The sequence below is a fragment of the Phoenix dactylifera genome, chromosome 15 (assembly GCF_009389715.1).
Source record: "Phoenix dactylifera cultivar Barhee BC4 chromosome 15, palm_55x_up_171113_PBpolish2nd_filt_p, whole genome shotgun sequence".
Classification (NCBI taxonomy): Eukaryota; Viridiplantae; Streptophyta; class Magnoliopsida; order Arecales; family Arecaceae; genus Phoenix; species Phoenix dactylifera.
In genome coordinates this window covers 7,627,986-7,646,541 of record NC_052406.1, presented here as the reverse complement: position 1 = coordinate 7,646,541, position 18,556 = coordinate 7,627,986, and the positions used below count along the sequence as shown (strand labels likewise).

Sequence of the window (18,556 nt, the reverse complement as noted above, 5' to 3'; positions counted from 1 at the left end):
TGTTATATTACCAAATATTAATCTACTCTAATAATTATATTACTATTATGCTATATTAACATAATATTATTTTATATTACAATAATATTATACTATATCGTATATTTATGTATTAATTTATGTTATGTTGTATAATACTATGCAATGTCCTTTATGGTAATTTTGTCATACAAAAGTACTTTCTCAGTTTGTTTACCAAACACAAAATAAAGTATCACAGCACTTTATGAATGTAGTTACCAAACAGCAAACAGCTTTTTATAACCGCTCTACTTCAGACAGCTCTACTTCTAACAGCTCTACTTCCAACAGCTCTACTGCCAACAGCTTCCCCAAACAGGACCTGGCCACTTTATCTTTTACTATCGCCTAATATTTTAAAACAGAAAGTGTCTTTCTCCACCACTATTTAAGCTTCTCTGAATCTAACTGATCACGATGGTGGCCAGGTAATCAGTCTCCCTCAGCATAGACATGCTTTACATATATCCTTAATGCAAATTAGGCTTGAAAGAGAGAATACCGTATCCAACCCAGCTGACTGGGAGAAAGGTTGATGCGCGTCCATGGTATACCTTTGGATAGCTTTTGGATATGGAAAGTCCAGTAAATGCAGTCTGCCAGTTAGTGATCTGTCACGTTCCACTTTCCGCAACTCATCGGTCTAAAGGCTGGAAGAAGCGCCAGTGGGCTAGGTTAGCATCCACCGAGCCGGCTCGCTCCGCCGACCATCAGGTCCCGCGCGGTCGCGGCACAGCAGTAAATGCGCTTCTTTTGTCGTCATCACGCCTCGCATGATCATAGAGCACGAAGAAGTGAGCAAACAGTTGCATCAAAAAGGCCAAATGGTAAGTTCCCAGTATCATCATCATATAAGTCGGAGGGACAGTCCAGATGTAACCCAACAGTCGGCAACGCGAAATGAACGGTCCACCTCACTCCTCGACACCATGAAACCACTCCCCTTTGCCCGCCGGCGACTCTCTTCCCACCCGCTTCATCTCAGCGAAGCACCGAGAGAGAAGAATGCCACTTTTCATTAATTATTTATTATTATTATTATTATTAGATATTTAGAGTCGATCCGGTGGAAAGGCCGGCATACCGGTGAGAGGCGATGGCGGGAGGCCGGCCTGGCCGTCCGGCGACGGGCATCCGTGGGGTGTTCGGCTACCGGGTGTTCGTGTCGGCGATGCTCACCCTCATCTTCCTGGCTGCCCTCTCGGTGCTGCTCTCCACCAACCCCTCGTCCTCCGCCGCCACCTCCGCCGCCGGCGCCTCCTTCGTTGCCGGCGATCCCTCCGCCGCCGGCGCCTCCTTCCGCCCCTACCTTATCCGCACATTCTTCTCCCTCAAGTCCGACCCCCTACGCACCCGCCTCGACCTCCTCCTCCGCCAGGCCGCTGACCACTCCGCCCTCGTCCACGCCTACGCCGCCTATGCCCGCCGCCTCAAGCTCGACAACTCCCGCCAGCTCCGCGTCTTCGAGGACCTCGCCGCCTCCCTCTCATCCCTCGCCGCCCGCCTCGATTCCAACCTCCCCTCCGACGAGGACTCCCTCCGCCCCCTCGAGAAGGAGGCCAAGGACCGCATCAAGCTCGCCCGCGCCCTCATCTCCGAATCCAAGGAGTCCTTCGACACGCAGCTCAAAATCCAGAAGCTCCGCGACACGATCTTCGCCATCCACGAGCAGCTCCACCGCGCCAAGAAGCTCGGCGCCCTCACCAACCGCGTCGCCGCCGGATCCACCCCCAAGAGCCTCCACTGCCTCGCCATGCGCCTCATGGAGGACCGCATCGCCCACCCGGACTCCTACCGCCGACCCGGCCCCGAACCACCGGAGCTCGCTGACCCAGATCTCTACCACTACGTCCTCATCTCCAACAACGTGATCGCCATCTCCACCGTCGTCAACTCCGCCATCCGGAACGCGGCCGAGCCCTGGAAGCACGTCTTCCACGTCGTGACCGACCCCATGTACCTCGACGCGATGCAGGTCTGGTTCACCCTTCGCCCGCCCGCCGGGGGCGCCCGGGTGGAGGTCAAGTCGGTGGCGGACTTCGGGTTCTTGAATTCCTCCTACTCGCCGGTGATGCAGCAGATCGACGGCGGGCGGCGGGATCTGGCGCTGCTGGACTACCTGAGGTTCTACTTGCCGGAGATGTATCCGAGGCTGCGGCGGGTGGTGTTCTTGGAGGACGATTTGGTGGTGCAGAAGGATCTGGCAGGGCTGTGGAGGGTGGATTTGGACGGGAAGGTGAACGGGGCGGTGGAGATGTGTTTTGGGAGCTTCAGGAGGTACGATAGGTACATGAACTTCTCCCATCCGGTGGTCCAGGAGCGGTTCAGCCCAAGGGCTTGCGCATGGGCCTACGGGGTGAATGTCTTTGATCTCGACGCATGGCGGAGGGATAGGTGCACTGAGCAATTCCATCAATACCAGGATCTGGTGAGCACTTTCAAGCTTCTTCTTATCTTTGTTTTATTGTTTTCTAGATTCTTTCTTACTTAATGGATGGATGGATGAATGAATCATATTATTTGCTTAGTTTTCAAATATTTTAACATAATATCTTGTTGCCATAACTGGGGCATATATTATGTTTTGCCAGAGCAACCCTTTGCTGCATGATTTCATTCCCCAATTCTTGATATGTAACTATCTAAGATTATTTTGTTTGAGTGCATGAAAGATGTACTGCTGTCTTATATGTTATCGAAGATTAATGATTGATTTGGTACTCTGATTTAGTATGTCTTTCTGCTTCAGAATTATGACTTTTGCTTACTTTTTTCTCTGCTCATGCATCACTCGGCAAGACATATTTTACCTGTTTTACTGAAGAATCTTTAATTTTTTTGTGTTAGCTTTGGAAGTTTCATGACTAACTGTGAAAACAATAGAGACAGTTGGCTTATATAATTTCTGTAACCTTCTTTACTGTTTTTGATTTTCACCGAATAACTTACTTTCTGCACATTGTAAAGCACAGTGAAAAGTTTTTTGTTGAATAATTGCTGTTATTTTCTTGCATGAAGAATGATACGTGTATGCAAGTCTCCACTCTGCAATTTGTGCAATGTGAGGATCTTTTCCAATCAGCAAACTGTACACATCTCCTAATTGCCGCTTTGAATCAAACAAATCTCACTTTTGTTCATAAGTTGTAAGAACTTTACCCAGAAGTGGGCACCTTTTCAAAAATATGAGTTCTTAAACTGAGTCATCGACACATCTTTCGTCCAGTTTAAAATCCGCCCAACTTGTGGATGTTCATTAAATTCAGATCAACTGAGTCCACATTTGAGAGCACCATAGTGTCCCTCCTCCCATTACCATCCTTCCTAGCTGTTGAGATGAGAATATTTTATAAATTGTTAAGATAGATGTTCTCCCTTTGCCACTTCACTATCATTCCAACCTTCTATGAGTTTCAACATTTTAAAAAACTGATCTTTGGAATAGTTAAACATTGTATTTAGAATTTTCTCCAATCAACCATATTAGTCTGGTATTCTTGCAACAGTATTGGCCTCCATATGCCTATCAAACATGCTAAGTCATTATTTTCACTAATTGGCATGTTTATGTCTTCCAAATAAGTTTCGAACCTGTTACATATACTAATGCACACCTGGTCTCTCTTCTTGGTGGGCGACAAAACCTTAATAATCCCCTTGCTCCTGGAAGAACCTGTCCGTCACAATTTTCTCTAATCATTTTTGAATTTTTATTGTTGTCATAGTTCTGACTGTTTGTACCAACATATTCATGATATGTCTTGGTTAAAAATTTTCTCTGATTTATTTTATGTCTTTCTTTTGCCTTGGATTACCAGACTTGCATGCGGCATATCTCATCTTATCGTCAAGTTTAGGATATGCCGCTAAAAGAAACTAGATTTATGTGGTATCTGAACTAATGCTGTTATTTTGACAGAATGAAGATGGAATGCTCTGGAACCCAGAGACTGTGCTTCCAGCAGGATTGATGACGTTTTACACAACCACTAAACCATTAGACAAGTCATGGCATGTGATGGGACTTGGTTACAATCCAAATGTTAGTCCAGATGAAATCCACAATGCTGCAGTCATACACTTCAATGGGAACATGAAGCCATGGCTTGATGTTGCGTTGAACCAATACAAGCATCTATGGACCAAGTATGTGGATACTGAAATGCAATTCCTCCAGCTCTGCAACTTTGGCCTCTAATTTGGAACACGAGAGAACTCAGTCCACCTGATAAGGTTACTTGCTAGCAATCTCTTCCCAGAGCCAGAAGAGAGATTGCCAGGCAAAAGTTCCTGGGAATAATTTTTCTAGTTTTATTGCAACTTGTTGTGACAGAAGCCTTCTCCAATATCCCATTTTGATGCTAGTTCTTCCTTTTTCTTTTTAAATGTTTTTTTATGATGTACTAGTTGATGTTTCTTGTGTAGCTCAAATATACTGGATGGTTTCTGGTATACAAAGGTATCGAGTGAGTTTACTTGGTAGTAATTTTTGGGCAGCATTGGACATATGCTGCGGCAAGTGATGTTTGGGGATCTAATTTGTAGTTTATAAAGTTCTACTATGTGTTAATACCTTGGTATCATTGAATCTTGATGGAACCAACTCTAGAAAGTAAATATGGCAAGAATTTGTCTCTAACTCTGAGGACGTTTAGTATGGATTTTATAGTGTTTGGTATGTGTGCTTCTATTGGATCTCAAGATTTCGTAGCTCACCATGCCTAATTGAGAGAAGACTATCTCTTGCCAGTTGGCTTGCTGTGCAGAAGATTAAATTAAAAAAAAACATAAAAACAAACGCACATACCCATGCATAACCACGTAGCTCGCACATAAACACTCTTCCAAAACTTGTATCATAGGATTCATCATCTGACAGATCATCAAAATGATTTAAAGGATCATCATTAATCACTAATTCTTGTTAGGAGCTTCTATTTGCTCTAACTTCTAATAATTAATTTTTCTTCTTCAATGTGTCCTGCAGCGTTAGCTAAACTCTTTTTTCCTCGGCACATTGTCTACATGAAATAATGTCAATATGGTGCCTTTTGGGTTATAGGCCGGGCTGGGCCACCAAATCTACGAATCTAATAGAATTTTCGATCCAATCAACCAAACAGGCTCTAAAAGGCAAATAGTTCTAAAGCTCGAACTATTTGAAGAACTCGTGGCATGTCCCAAAATCAAAACATAAGACACGTATCTGCCTCCTCCCCTATGTATAGAGGCATGGACGATCAGGGAAGTGTTGTTACTAGCCAAAACCATGAGTCTCGTCTATAAATATTTGCACACATATATCAATGGAATAGGATAGAGAAAGCTCTTCCTCCCTCCAAAAGTTAGAAAAAAACTTCAAGAAAATCAAAGAAAAATCAACCATCATATCTCACGGGATGCTATCGATTCATTGCTCCATGGCACAATTTTAGACATACGCTTAAAGCGGACTAGTTTAGAGGCATGGGCATTTGTGCACATAGAGATGGTTAAGCTCATTATGGAGGGATGTACACTTAATGCTGACATGGAGCTCAAGGTGGAGAACTTGAAACAAAAATTAAAGAGGTGATGAATCATAGAATTTTCATATGAATGTATTTGATTGGTTAGATCATATGTTACGTCTACCAATACCAGTTGCTTGACCAGTGTGTGCGGTGGGCATTCTATATATTGCCAAAGTGTGTCAAACAAGTTTAAAGAGCAAAGGGGGAAAAATGAAGACTAATGTATCTTTTTTGTATGATTTTTCATGTATATGTCCTTGCTTCTTGGGTGACTAACAAATGTTAGATTAAAATCTTGATCTATCTCTTAATATGGTTTTTGTTGATCATGCAAACTCTGGCTGTGTCTCCAAACGTAGTGACCATGCCACCTTTCACAACTTTGTAAATCTTTTTAGCTTCATATAATTTATTATCAAAGTATGAAGGAAATATAAACGTAAAATCCCATCCTTCACACCAGAATGGTTCGGGTAGAGATTCCAAAAAACAGATGTAAATTTCCACTGATGTTGTGAAATCTACTCTAAACTCAAGCTCCATGTAGAAGTACTTCAATTTATGACTCAAAAAATTCAGCAAAATTAGACTAGATTTTCTGTTGGATCATGAATTATAGAGTCTATTTAAGTAACACCCATATCAACTCAATCCCTCTACAATCCAAATTCTATAAGAAAACGAAAAAAAATTATGGAGATCTCTTTTTTTTTTAATCTTGCAATCCAACAAACCTATAGATGGAATTTAGGCCAAAAATAGGACGGGCCATAAAAAAAGGCTGGATAGGCTAATAGGCCCAGTCCTACTGGATTTTCCAAACATGTTCTTAGTAATCTCATGCTAATACAAAGAAACTAATGGTGGAGCGAATCTATTCCCTTCATAAAACTATGATTATATTCTTTTAATATGGTCATGCTAAAGCATGGGGCTACAATACACCACAAACATTCACATCCAATTCAAATGGGGGAGCAGAGGAAAGCATCTAACTAGTAAGGTCTGATTTCTCGAGAAAAAAAAAGGGTATAAATGTATTAACTCCATCAAACTTGCGATATTATGTGCTATTAGGGCGGAAAATTCTTTATTCATGATGAGAAGGATTTACAAAGCAAAGAAAATGTTGGGGTTTTACAGGGAATAAAGTTAGATAAGATGTTCATCAAGAATGAGAAAAATTATAAGAATCTAAAATATTAGACGAAAACTGAGTTGCTCATCAAAGATTTAAATTCCTTTTCTTCTTTCACATACGCTGTGGCTCTACCACAAGATTTGTGTTTGCCTACATTTTGTCTTATGGGAATCATATAACTTGATAAGAGATAGCAGGTTATGATAAACGCATCTAGTTGTTAAACGGAAAGGCAAGTAATTGGGAATGTAACCATGACTTGGGAATGTTTTATCGATGTTCCTCAAATGATAATAAGAAATACTATAAAATGTGTCATGCGTTCTTTTCTTTCTTTCTTCATTTCTTAAGTCGTGTATTGAGATCTGATGCCAAGCTAGATGTATAAATTTTTTTTTTTTTGGTACATCGGTGGCTCACACATGACGGATGTGAATACAGCCAACAAAATCAGAAAGCAAAGATATATGATGAGATTTCATGTCACACTTCTCTATTACACATGATTCTATGAATATTGAAAAAGAACAATAAGAAAGTACATATCTAAATTCACTCTAAAACAACCCTGAGAATATATATAAGAAATTGCGTAAAAAACAAGGCACTGCTTTTATCAATTAATTTAAATTTCTTTATAAAGATTAGAGATTGACAAGAAGTCCATCAACCAGTCCCTCTTTATACTCTCACTTTCAAGCGATAATTAAAATGCTTTCACCTTTCCTTTTATTTCTCGTGCATTCGCATTATAACTTTATATTGTACCAAATATATATATATATATATATATATATATATATATACATTCATATAACTGTTCATACTTCGCCTCCAATGAATTGGACGTGTCAAAGGCCAGGCCTAGTTTATGCAGCAACCAAAGTATCATTGGGCTTTGCGTTGTTGGGCTTCCCGGACTCGAACTCGTATAGACTGGCCCAGGAGACACTCTATCAGCGGACAGGATGTCTTTAGAGGGTAACTTCGGCGGCAGATCTTGACTCATTTGCTCCAATTCATTTGGATCGGATGATCCTGACCGTTGTAGTAAATAGCCGTGGTCCCTCGACCGGACGGCTATGACATCATGTTAGTCCATCTATCATCGCTGTCCATCACCGTTCATCGTGCAGCAACCACGGTTAGGCCCAACCATCAGACGGTCAGCAGCACTGCTCTGCTTGACCACCGCCGCTCCTAGGGTTAGGGTTTTAAATATCTCCCGCTGGGAGATGGGCAACCCGGTGCGCGCCCCCGCATTCCGCCCTTACGATCAGCACCGTCAACAAGACCCCAAAACCCATCATACGGACGGCCAAGATGAGCAGGATACAAGAAAGCGGGAAGCGGTAGGCTCACTGGCGAGTGACGGGATCTCAGCTCATACGAGCTGGTATAAATTAACGAAATGTTTACTGTTATGAAGTCCCTCGTCGGTTTTCCTTCTCCGGTGGCCAAAACCCTTATCGCCTCCACTCCTTTCTCTCTCTCGTTCTCTGTCTCTCTCCCCCCAGGTTAGTGTTAGGGTTTCGGACACCGAAGGGGGAAGATATGGTGGCGGACAAGGGGAAGAAGTCGAAGGTAGCGGAGCGAGGGGAGGAGCAGGATTCCGATCACGTTGACGGAGAGCTCGTGCTGTCCATCGAGAAGCTTCAGGAGATTCAAGACGAGCTCGAGAAGGTAACGCTTCTTTCGATTTCTTGTATTCTTGCTTTCTTTTTGGATTTTTTTTGCTTGTTCTTTTCGTATCGAATGATGGTTTAATCTGGGGTTGGTGCTTCAGTGTGTATGTTCTTTTGTATCCTTTGCGAGATAGTTCACTTCTCAAATGTGTATAGAAGAGAATCGTCTTTTAGAATTCTTGATGGTCTCTCCTCTGTTGACCGATTGTTAGGTGATCAATGACTATTGGGTTCTTGTTGTGAGTAACAAATGGACGCCTAATTTACCTGCAATAGTAATTTGGTATTTGGATGTCTTGAAATGTTTTGATTCTTTTTTTCGTGAATTTTATGTTGCTTTATGTTTCTGCGGCAACAAGTTGATGCATTTATTTTAACTGCAATAAAAATTTAATATTTGGATGTCATAAAGTGTCTTTTGGTTATTTCTTCTTTTTTTTTTGCAAGTGTTGCGTTATTCTGTATTTTTTGCAGTGTATAGAATTTTATGATGTTTAGGTGAGTGTGCTAGCGAAAATTTTAGTTTTTTTGGGTCAAAGTTCGTTTTTTAATCAAGATGTCTTGGTGGCTTGTTGAATTGTGATTATTTTGGTTGGATCGGTACTTCTGCATGTTTGTTATTCTGTTCCTCTATTGATAGGTGCCTCCAAGCAATTATATAGGAATTGGTAGACACAAATGAATTCTTATGAGGCATAACAATCAACACAGTTATATTGATTTTAATAAGAGCATTATATTTGGATGAAGTGGATTGTGGTTCTACTATTGTTGAATTTTATGTCAATTTCTATTTTTGCAGTGTAAAGAATTTTATCATATTTAAATGGATGGGGGCTTATAGATTTATGAATGCAAGATAGCTTATAATGCAACTAGATATCATGTCAATGCTCTGTTGTTGTTGGGAAAGTGTTGGTAGTCAGTCAAATTGTTATTCTTATTATTTTGTTGGATAGCAGTGCAAGGAATTCCAACAATTATTATTTATAATAGCATAGAAAGATTGATTGTTCAGGAAGAAAGTGTAACTTATGATACCATTATTATGGTAATAAATTCCTGAATGCTAATACTACGTACACAGTGGCAGTTCTAATTGAGGATCAGTTATTTCATAAGTTGCAATTTGGCAATTGCTTGTCATGTTAGAGCTGACTTGGTAATTTGGCAATCCGTATTGTCAATCGTTACAATTCAAGGTTGAATGTTGAGACAAAAAGCAGAAAGCATGAGTGTTGTAGTAGTGATTAATCCAAACAGAGAAAGTTTTGCAGCAAACAGGGATGGATGAGTTTCAGGTTAAAAAGAAGGATTCACTAACTGGTGAAGGTGTAAATGTTGAATATTTGTAGGTTTAGGTGACTTGGAGGGCATTAAATAGTGGATGGTTGGTTTTGGAGAATATGAAGAAGGATGTAGAAGGAATTTGATTTGCAATAGGAATATTAGAATAGTTATGAGTTAGGATGGAGGGCTATTAGGTTAGGCATATGAAGGAGGGACATCGCATAGTTGAGGTGCTATATTGGGGTGCAAGGATCTAAGGTGTAAGCTATCATGCCCTGAGTCCTTAAGGTGCAAACAATCTGTAGTAAGTAGCTTGAACAGATATCCTATTTTCCCTTTCTTTCAAGGAAAAATGGAGGGCTAGCCCACCCAGCTTGGACATGTTTCTAAGTAATAAGATGCAAAGTTCTACATTTTTTAGATATATACTTATTTTTCAGAATTAAAGGAATGTTTAAGGGGTCCATAGAACATTTGAATTTTTGTAAGGCCTTGCTAGAAAGCTCGTTAAATTTTCCAAATTTAAGTCCTAGTGACTTTAGAAGTTCCTCAAGCTAATAGATACCTAAAGTACAAGCTCTACACACTAGTCTTACTCAAGATAGAACATTAAGACCTACATTAATAATTATGTAATGAGAAGATCCCACAGTATTGGGAAGAATATGGAAATTAAACTTCCTGGACTTTGTTGTTTCTTTGTTTCTGTGCTTAATCTAAGCCATGTGGTACTTCTGATACTTTGATACACTATATTGCATTCTTTGCAGCTAAATATGAATTCAAATCAACATGTATTGTTTCATGTGATTTGAGCCCCCGACTTCATCAATTCTTCTCTGGATGCTTAGGTGTACGTGCGTGCAAGAATTCTATGTTATGCAATGTTTTGAATGAAAGCAACATTGTTTATTATTGTGATTTTATAGTAGTCATAAAAATAACCAAGCAATTTGAAATCTTAGTGATCAACATTGTAAATTTATGTTCATCCAAGCATTATAATGGACTGAATGGCTCTTCAAATGTTTAAGCAGACTGAGCTGGTCGCAATGTGTAGGCAAGTGGTTCTTCCATTTTTCAGCACCATGTAGTTATTTAAGCTGCTGCGTAAGCTTTTAGATGGCTGTTTTTGATAACCTTGATCTTGAGCGATCCCCCTTTATCCATTTTCATTAACGCCTCATGTGAGCCAAAGCAATTTAGAAAAGCCCAAACATATACATTTGCATGGCCTTGCTTCATGATAGCATCTCTCATAGGCTAGTTTTTCAAATATAATTTAAGGTCAAAGTCCTATGTAGCAATTTTTTTAATATTCTTATTGTATAATAACAATGCAGTTGAACAATCAAACCTCAAACCCACTGTTAAGTTTCCCCACCATGGAAATCCTTTAAAAAGAAGGAAACCAAATTTCAAGCATTGGCTTTCTGATGTAGTGAGTGGAGGATCCTCCTTGTGAATTATAAATGCTCGAGCACATATGTAAACTTTGATGAAATTGCATGTACTGCAAGCATCGCAATCTATACTTGTAGATTTCCACAGTTTATCTTACTGGATATACATTCATTGATCATAGATTTACTATGTTCTTAGGTGTGGTAAGTAAGAAGTGTTAGCTGCATAAATGGTTGAATTGCTTGTTGGTTTTGTTACTTGAGTGTGCTGCTATTCTCATTGAACCTCAATGGATTTGGCTCACTTGTTAAGAGTATGGCAAGTTTCGCTTCCTAAAGCTGTATGCCTCTTGCCTGTGTCTGCGATTTGCTAATCTCATTTATGTTTGTAGATTAATGAGGAAGCAAGTGATAAAGTTTTGGAGGTGGAACAGAAATATAACGAGGTTCGCAGACCTGTCTACATTAAACGGAATGAAATCATCCAATCCATTCCAGACTTTTGGTTAACTGCGGTTTGTAATCTCTCTCTTTTTAGTAACTTTATAATTAGGCTACAACCTCTTTTCTGGAACATTCTCATCTAATATTTCTTCCTTTCTTTTTTGTATTTTTGTGTGAAATGCTCAACCCTTTAGTTCCTGAGTCATCCTGCTCTTAGCGATCTTCTTACCGAGGACGACCAAAAGGTATGGATGCTGTTATTATCATGACATGCTATGATCAAACTAGATGTGGTCGAAGTTGTTACTGCATCCAGAATAAATATATTAACTATATCACCTTGAGATATCATTCTGTGACCTGTGCTAGGTTGTTATGGATCTATCAGATCTGGTATTATTTCGGACCCTTGATAGATTTACAGGTGCTTGTGTTAATAAATTTCCTTTGATGCAGATTTTCAAGTACTTGGTTTCGTTAGATGTTGAAGATTGTAAAGATGTGAAATCAGGCTACTCCATTGTATTTGTGAGTTGTTGCATTTTTACTAAAAAAACCATTTTTTGGTTATGAAATAAGTATCTTGATGTTATTTATTATTTTTAATTAATTGATTTGGTGTTTGCATGTATAGAACTTCTCTCCTAACCCATATTTTGAGGACACAAAGCTTGTGAAGACATATTCCTTCACCGAGGAAGGAACTACTAATATAACCGGTACGACTATCAAGTGGAAGGAGGGTATGGTAAGTATAATATCTTCTATCGTATTCATTGATAATTTTCTGAGTCAGGTATTAATTCTAATGTTTCTTTTTTGTAATATCTGTAGGATATTGCCAATGGTAATGGTCATGAGAAGAAGGGAAGCAAGCGACCCCTTACTGAGGAAAGGTTGGCTTTAGTGCCTTGTAATCTTGTTTTCTAGGCAATAGATGGACATTTAACTGGTTTTGTCATGTTGAATAAATTATTATAATTCATGATAGTTGTGTTGTCATTGCTTTCAATATTTTGATTGCTCATATTTATGTATGTCATATACATATTCCTTCCAAGTATGCCACAATACGGAATTCCCTTTTTTTTAGCTCTCTTAAAAACCAGGCAGTTCATTTGCCAAGGCCCTCCTCTGGTCCTGAATATTTTGATTTGTGTCAGTTGTTTGTCATTTCATCCTTAGTGCAAGTTCTGCACCTCTTCTAGCGTAAATGTTCCACTCCTTGTCCTTCCAAGTTTTACTACCCATGTATTCCATTGTTCTCATCTCTACCACATTCATGTTCTATTCATAGAAAGATACTGAACACAAGTCTAACAGTAATATTTGTTGAACATGGTTTTGTATCATTATATGTTGCATGATACTTGGATGCCTGACTTGTTTTCTCATTCTTTGTTTTGATTTTTTAATGCAGTTTCTTTAGTTGGTTTGGTGAAACTGAACTGAAAAATTTCTCAGATGGAGTAACAGATGAGGTAATAATTCATAGTAACATTGGAAAGACTGATTGTTTTGGAGTTTGGACTATTCCAAATCTTTCAAATCAATTTTTCTTTTTATGCTTCTGTTATCAAAAAAAAATTATATGATAACCTGGTCTTGATGTTTGTCTTGTTTTTTTAATCTTCCTATTTTATGAAGTCTGCTATCTTGTATGCAGATTCCTGTTTTCAGTTTTTGAATTAGTTCAAACCTCGAGCTTCTTTTCCCATACATTTTCTGTCTGCTTATGTTTCCTCTACAACAAACTGATGCAGGTGGCAGAGATTATCAAGGAAGATTTATGGCCCAACCCTTTGAAATATTTTAATAATGCAAGTGTTCTCCCTTCCGTCCATTACTCTTTCTTTTGTCAAATATTGATATTTCTTCTCACCGAACATCATTTCTGAGTTCACCTAAGACTCTTCTGCACTTTTCAATAATGTGATGATGCAGGAGGCTGATGAGGAGGATTTTGATGGAGATGAAGATGATGAAGAGGTAAATGTCTCACTTGTTTGAGTTTTAAACGAAGCTAGCCAGTTTCTGATGCTGCTGCTGCTGTTGACTTAGTCAAAGGGGTACCTATTATGAATATTGGCCTCCCATTGCTTGTCTATTTTTAGGGCTCCAATTTCTTTGTAGTCAAACTATTTGCTTTTCTATGATTTTATGCACTGTATCTGCAATCCTCATTAGTTGTGCTGCTATTTTTCTGTATCCATATGGATATAAACTGTTTATTTTAGCTTAATGTTGTGCGGGCGTCTAAAACAAACATTGTGTTTGAGACTCATATCTACATAAATCATATTGTTAAAAAGGAACCTTTAAATAATGGTTGCTAATTTTCCACTACAGTTTTTTCTTCTCAAGTATATGCATGTGTTCTTGTCTGCTGAAGCTTTATGCCCTCATTCTTGAAATCATCATTATTTTACTTCTTGTTGGATTATGATGACTTAAAATTAAGATTTCTTTGGAGAGATTGATATAAAAAATTTAGTGTTTTGATATAAAAATTATTGTTTTGAATTTCAGTTTTCCTGCTGTATGTGTAATTATTGTATCTTTTACCAGAAATAATTATTGTATAGGTTGTATTTCAGAACTAAAAGAACTCTTTGTATCTAAGGTCTGATAATGTGTTATATTTTAAATGGGCTAGTTTAAATTTATATGCATTGCACTGGGAATGTAAGCTAACAAGCAGTTAGTTGCTTTTGGCTATGCGAATATGGGTAGGATTCTTGATTTCTCAAACTTCTGCTCTCATTTATTCTTTGGTTCCATTTTATTTGTTCTGTGCTCTGTCTTTTGCTTAAGATCCACTCAGCTTTTGTGTTCATTATAAAATTCAATACAAAAAATCAGCCAAAAAGGATGTATATACTACTCTAGTCTAGCATCTGTACTTGGTGTGGTGACTGATATTATAGTCATAATCCATTTTCTCTTTTTTTTTTTCAAATTCTCCACTTTGAAAAAAATAATATTTACTGATCCATAGAAGTGCTTCTGCATATTAATATTAATAATTTATGCAAATGATGCAATCTTATTCTTAGACATGTTAATTTTATTTATTTGTTATTTTGTTTAGATGTTTTTGCACTTTTTTACAGAAATAGTGATTGGCAATGGCTTGAACTGACTTTCTCGATGTCCGTGGAAATTTGACTAAATTACAGAGTAGGCAACCCAAAAAAATTTACTCCTATGATTCCTAATAATTCTATCCACTTTGAGGCTTCAGAAGTCTTTATTTGATATATTTTGAAATCTCTGGTGTTTTGCTTCCTGAATATTCTCATGTTCCATTCCTTTGTTCCTAAGCCTTTAATACGGTTCAATCATGACGTTCGATAAGGTATCATGGAGACCTAACAAATGACTATCAAGTAAATTAAAGAGTGAATGCCAGGAGATCATCTGTAGACAAGTATAGCACTATATTAAATCATGGACATGAGTTTTGCTTGCAACTGGTAAATGGTTTTTTTTTATTACAAACTGGTAAATGGTTAACAGCAGGAATTTTCTCATGCTTTGCTTTGAATATGATATCTGAAGGTCAAGTGCTGTTGTGTACTGTTTGTTTTGCTCGGACATTCAAATTTTTTAAACATGAGCATCCCATAAATGAAAAAAGTTAGCTACATAAAATTGCAACCATTACTATAACATTACAATTATAATGAGCCAAATATCGTAGAGAGTGAAATTTGTATTCTTTTGTACATTATCCTCATTGCAATTGTTTGATGCAGAGCAGCATATGGTGTTTTGAGATCACTCAAATCCTCTTGTTCTCCATTTTTATTTCCTATTCCTTCATCAGGGCTCATATTACCAGTAGATATCAGATATATATCCTTAATCCATTTCTTATGTGCTTTGTGCAAAAAAAGAGGTCATTATTCAGTTATGGTCTTGGCAATCCAGGTTCTGGAAGGGGCGGCAAACTTGGGGATAGACCTAACTTTTGGTGCCTTTATTTATTTATTTTTGTACAAAGTGGCTGCTCCAAGGCTTGAACCTGTGCTATTGCTGTGTATTATACAATATCTTCTTATTTGCACACACTAATAAATCATGTGTGACCAATTATGCTATTTTTTGTCAGAAGGGATCTGAAGATGATGAGGATGGCGACCAAGATGATGATGAAGAGGAGGATGATGAGGATGATAGTTAATCCCTTGTAGCTTCTTTCATTTTGGCTTCCACCACTTGGCTGTGGCGAGTGCAAGGCAAGCTTATGACCATTGAAGGGCTCTTGACTCAAGCGGGCTGACTTTTGATCATGCTTTAAGCTTTGTAGTTGTCAATTTTTGTACTTGGGGAGTTTCATGAGCCCTAGTTATAGCTGGTGGCGTGTCTAAAGCTAGGAGTTTATTTACTGATGTGGGTATTAAATGTTTGATCTTGGACTTATAGCATCTCCGTATCAAGAATCCAGGACTTTGTATGGGCAGCTGCTGCATCATTTTTTATGAACTTGTTTAGTTTTACATCAATTTAATCTGATCTCGTTTCCTCTGTCTTTTAGTTGGTTCTTCTTGATATCTCTGCATGGGGTAAATTTTCTTTTCATCTATTATGTTCTAGGGTCCGGTCAGTTTGAACTTTTGTATCTCTCGGCTCTCAGTAGCACCACTTGAGTTGTGCGTGCCCATTGTGTTTGTTTTGACTGTGTTGGGCCAGGACCCCACATCGGTCTTCGTCCCAGGAACCAATATATGGGACATTGTGCCCGTTGTGTCGACTAATTACATTTGTCGCATAACAAAAATACGACATATGGGAGCGAGATATCATTACATAATTTGTAATGCAATATATGGGAGAGAAGTAATGCACAAGCTATTAATCCAACTGGAAAGGATCGGAGCTTAGATTTAGGTCCGCCATTTTTGTTTTTCTGGGGAAAACTAGTCTTCATTTATACGACTCAGAATAATTCACGAGCTGTCATCAAGGGGTCGCATTAGTTCACATGAAATTGTTATATAACTCGTTTTGTTCCTGTGCTTTGGAATCAAGCCATAGAACTATAAACCTCTTCCTCCATTGGCAAGGATAGGCATATATGGCTGTCTAGCTTTACTCCAATCAAATTGAAGCCGAGTCTTCTTCAGCTGTTTTCGCAGGACCCTTCTTGAGTCTAAGACATAGAGCCATGAGCCGAGCTGATCTTCTCTTATGACTAAGGGCAGAGCACTCAGCTGCCCGTATAAACACATCAGAAAAAGTTGGAGCGGAGGGGAGACTGAGCCCGGCACCACCATTCCTGTGGTTGATTTGTCTCCCTTCTTTCATGAAGATGGAAATGGAAGGAAGGAGGCCACAGAGATCAGAGGCCATGCATGCCAAACCTATGGCTTCTTCTGAATAGTGAGTGAACCATGCATGGCATGGCCACCAATCCTTCATCGCCTGAGCCATCAGTTTATTAAGATGGAAATGGAAGGATTGCTAATGATGTACAAGGGGAGGGAGAGAGAGAGAGAGAGGAAAAAAGAGGACAAAAAAACAACCATGCATGACCGAGCCATGGGTATTGATTCTTCTTGAAGATCCTGAGCAACAAGAAGTTCGAGAGCGCTGCTTCTTTCATATCAATGATGAGAAGTGGATCGAACCGTTTCCACAGTTCATGAGCAAGATCCACGAGGCTCCCGATTACTGTGGTTTTTTGACATGTGGTTGCCATCAATTTCCAAACAATATTCACATGTGATTGGTTAGCCAGACCTAACAAGTTGCAAACATGTCAAGTTGATGGATGGTCTACCGGACTCATTAATATTGCACGAACTTTCTGACCTCGGCTGTCGAAACTTAATGAGATTGAGACGACTTTGCAGTCAGCTCTATGCAACTGTGCACACTGTAATAGCACTTATGACTAGTGATCGGACGTGAATCCATTGTCGTCTAGTCCGGTTAGGATACCTGGCTTTCACCCAGGCGACCCGGGTTCAAATCCCGGCAATGGAAATTTTTCCTCCTGATGTATTGCCTTTGGGAACATTTTTTTAAGTAACTCGAAGAGGTTTCTTTACTTTTGTGGCAATAACAAGGTGAAAATACGTTTTGGATTTTATGATAACATGTTGGATCTGAATTTAAAATATCAATCCAGCTATCTGAAACTATTTACGATTTCCAAAAAAGAGAAGTAACAAAGTGAACTTATCAAATGCCCTATCAGGATATGCTAGCATCCGGGGAGAAAAAATCTCTAAGAAAATTTTTTTCTCAATAATTTTGATATGTTTAGTTGATCATGAAAAAGTAGTACATTGCAAAGTGGTTTATGTTTAGTTGAGCATCAATTTTTCTAAAAATATTGCATGAAACATCTATTATACTCTTAATAAATAAAAAAATTTTGCCTATAAATTTTGATAACTTAAGAGTATTTTTGAAAGAAAAAATAAGACCCAATTTTCAACATGTGAAAAAGTAACTTTCTCATGTTCTCCATAAGTTTTTATGAAATATAAAAATTTTATTTTTATAAAATGCTACTTTTTTATCTTTTTTTTAAAAAAATTCTAACCAAACAAAAAGCATTTTTTTACTTTTCTGTTAACCACATTTTCTCTTATTCTTTTTTCACGAACCATACAGATTTTAAAGAGATGAGGATAAAAGGACCACAACATATTGCACGTCTCTAATATTAATTTTAATTAATGTGCCAACATGTGGTTGCCGGTTCAAATTATCAAGGACAGGGATAGCAATTTTTGACTTACACCTAAAAATCTGTCTAAAATAAATGGGTTGGATGAGGAATTTTATAATCAAGTCAAATTTAGATTATCCAACATGAACCTTATTAAAATTGGGTAGTTCAGGTTTTGCCCTTCAAACCAACGGGTTGCCATGTTGGATAGGCCTTTGAACTCTAGTTCTAGGTCTCTAAAATAGTAGTTTTGAGTAAAAGAAATGCAATACAACAAGAGTCAAAGAAGACAAAAAAAAAAGAAAAAAAAGAAAAAGAACAATCAAAGGAGAGGGAGAAGCAGCAATTGAATCATGTTAACCATTCTCTCTTCA

At 38.5% G+C, this 18,556-nt stretch overlaps 2 protein-coding genes and 1 non-coding gene across 6 annotated transcripts; all 3 read left to right on the top strand.

The window, feature by feature from the left end:
• The first annotated feature begins 437 nt into the window (after positions 1-437).
• On the top strand, positions 438-4,584 carry LOC103716413 (probable galacturonosyltransferase 9). The gene is made up of 2 exons (XM_008804396.4): positions 438-2,449; positions 3,941-4,584. Exons 1-2 carry the CDS (start codon positions 1,118-1,120, stop codon positions 4,217-4,219), a joined length of 1,611 nt encoding a protein of 536 aa, XP_008802618.2. The 5' UTR covers positions 438-1,117; the 3' UTR covers positions 4,220-4,584.
• A 3,509-nt stretch (positions 4,585-8,093) lies between these two features.
• LOC103716423 (NAP1-related protein 2) lies at positions 8,094-16,036 on the top strand. Of its 4 annotated transcripts, none has more exons than XR_005515160.1 (10): positions 8,094-8,358; positions 11,446-11,568; positions 11,692-11,742; positions 11,954-12,025; positions 12,132-12,245; positions 12,332-12,393; positions 12,918-12,978; positions 13,261-13,317; positions 13,442-13,566; positions 15,615-16,036. XR_005515160.1 is itself a non-coding variant. In XM_039134307.1 (10 exons), the coding sequence occupies exons 1-10, from the start codon at positions 8,230-8,232 to the stop codon at positions 15,681-15,683; spliced, it is 783 nt and encodes a 260-aa protein (XP_038990235.1). In that variant the 5' UTR covers positions 8,094-8,229; the 3' UTR covers positions 15,684-16,036. The 4 variants fall into 4 exon arrangements, 2 of the variants coding, with proteins under 2 accessions (XP_038990235.1, XP_038990233.1); XR_005515159.1 differs by having other exon boundaries at positions 15,612-16,036; XM_039134307.1 differs by having other exon boundaries at positions 13,442-13,486.
• A 1,378-nt stretch (positions 16,037-17,414) lies between these two features.
• Positions 17,415-17,488, top strand: TRNAE-UUC. The gene has a single exon. It is a non-coding gene; the product is annotated as a tRNA-Glu (tRNA).
• Positions 17,489-18,556: the final 1,068 nt, after the last annotated feature.

What these genes read in the sequence shown, in the direction of transcription:
- LOC103716423 (XM_039134305.1), top strand. Translation starts at nt 8,230, where the DNA reads ATGGTGGCGGACAAGGGGAAGAAGTCGAAGGTAGCGGAGCGAGGGGAG. An exon ending in CAGGCTACTCCATTGTATTT is followed by an intron (nt 12,026 to 12,131) that starts GTGAGTTGTTGC and finishes TTGCATGTATAG; the next exon opens with AACTTCTCTCCTAACCCATA. An exon ending in CAGATGGAGTAACAGATGAG is followed by an intron (nt 12,979 to 13,260) that starts GTAATAATTCAT and finishes AAACTGATGCAG; the next exon opens with GTGGCAGAGATTATCAAGGA.
- LOC103716413 (XM_008804396.4), top strand. Translation starts at nt 1,118, where the DNA reads ATGGCGGGAGGCCGGCCTGGCCGTCCGGCGACGGGCATCCGTGGGGTG. An exon ending in TCCATCAATACCAGGATCTG is followed by an intron (nt 2,450 to 3,940) that starts GTGAGCACTTTC and finishes TTATTTTGACAG; the next exon opens with AATGAAGATGGAATGCTCTG.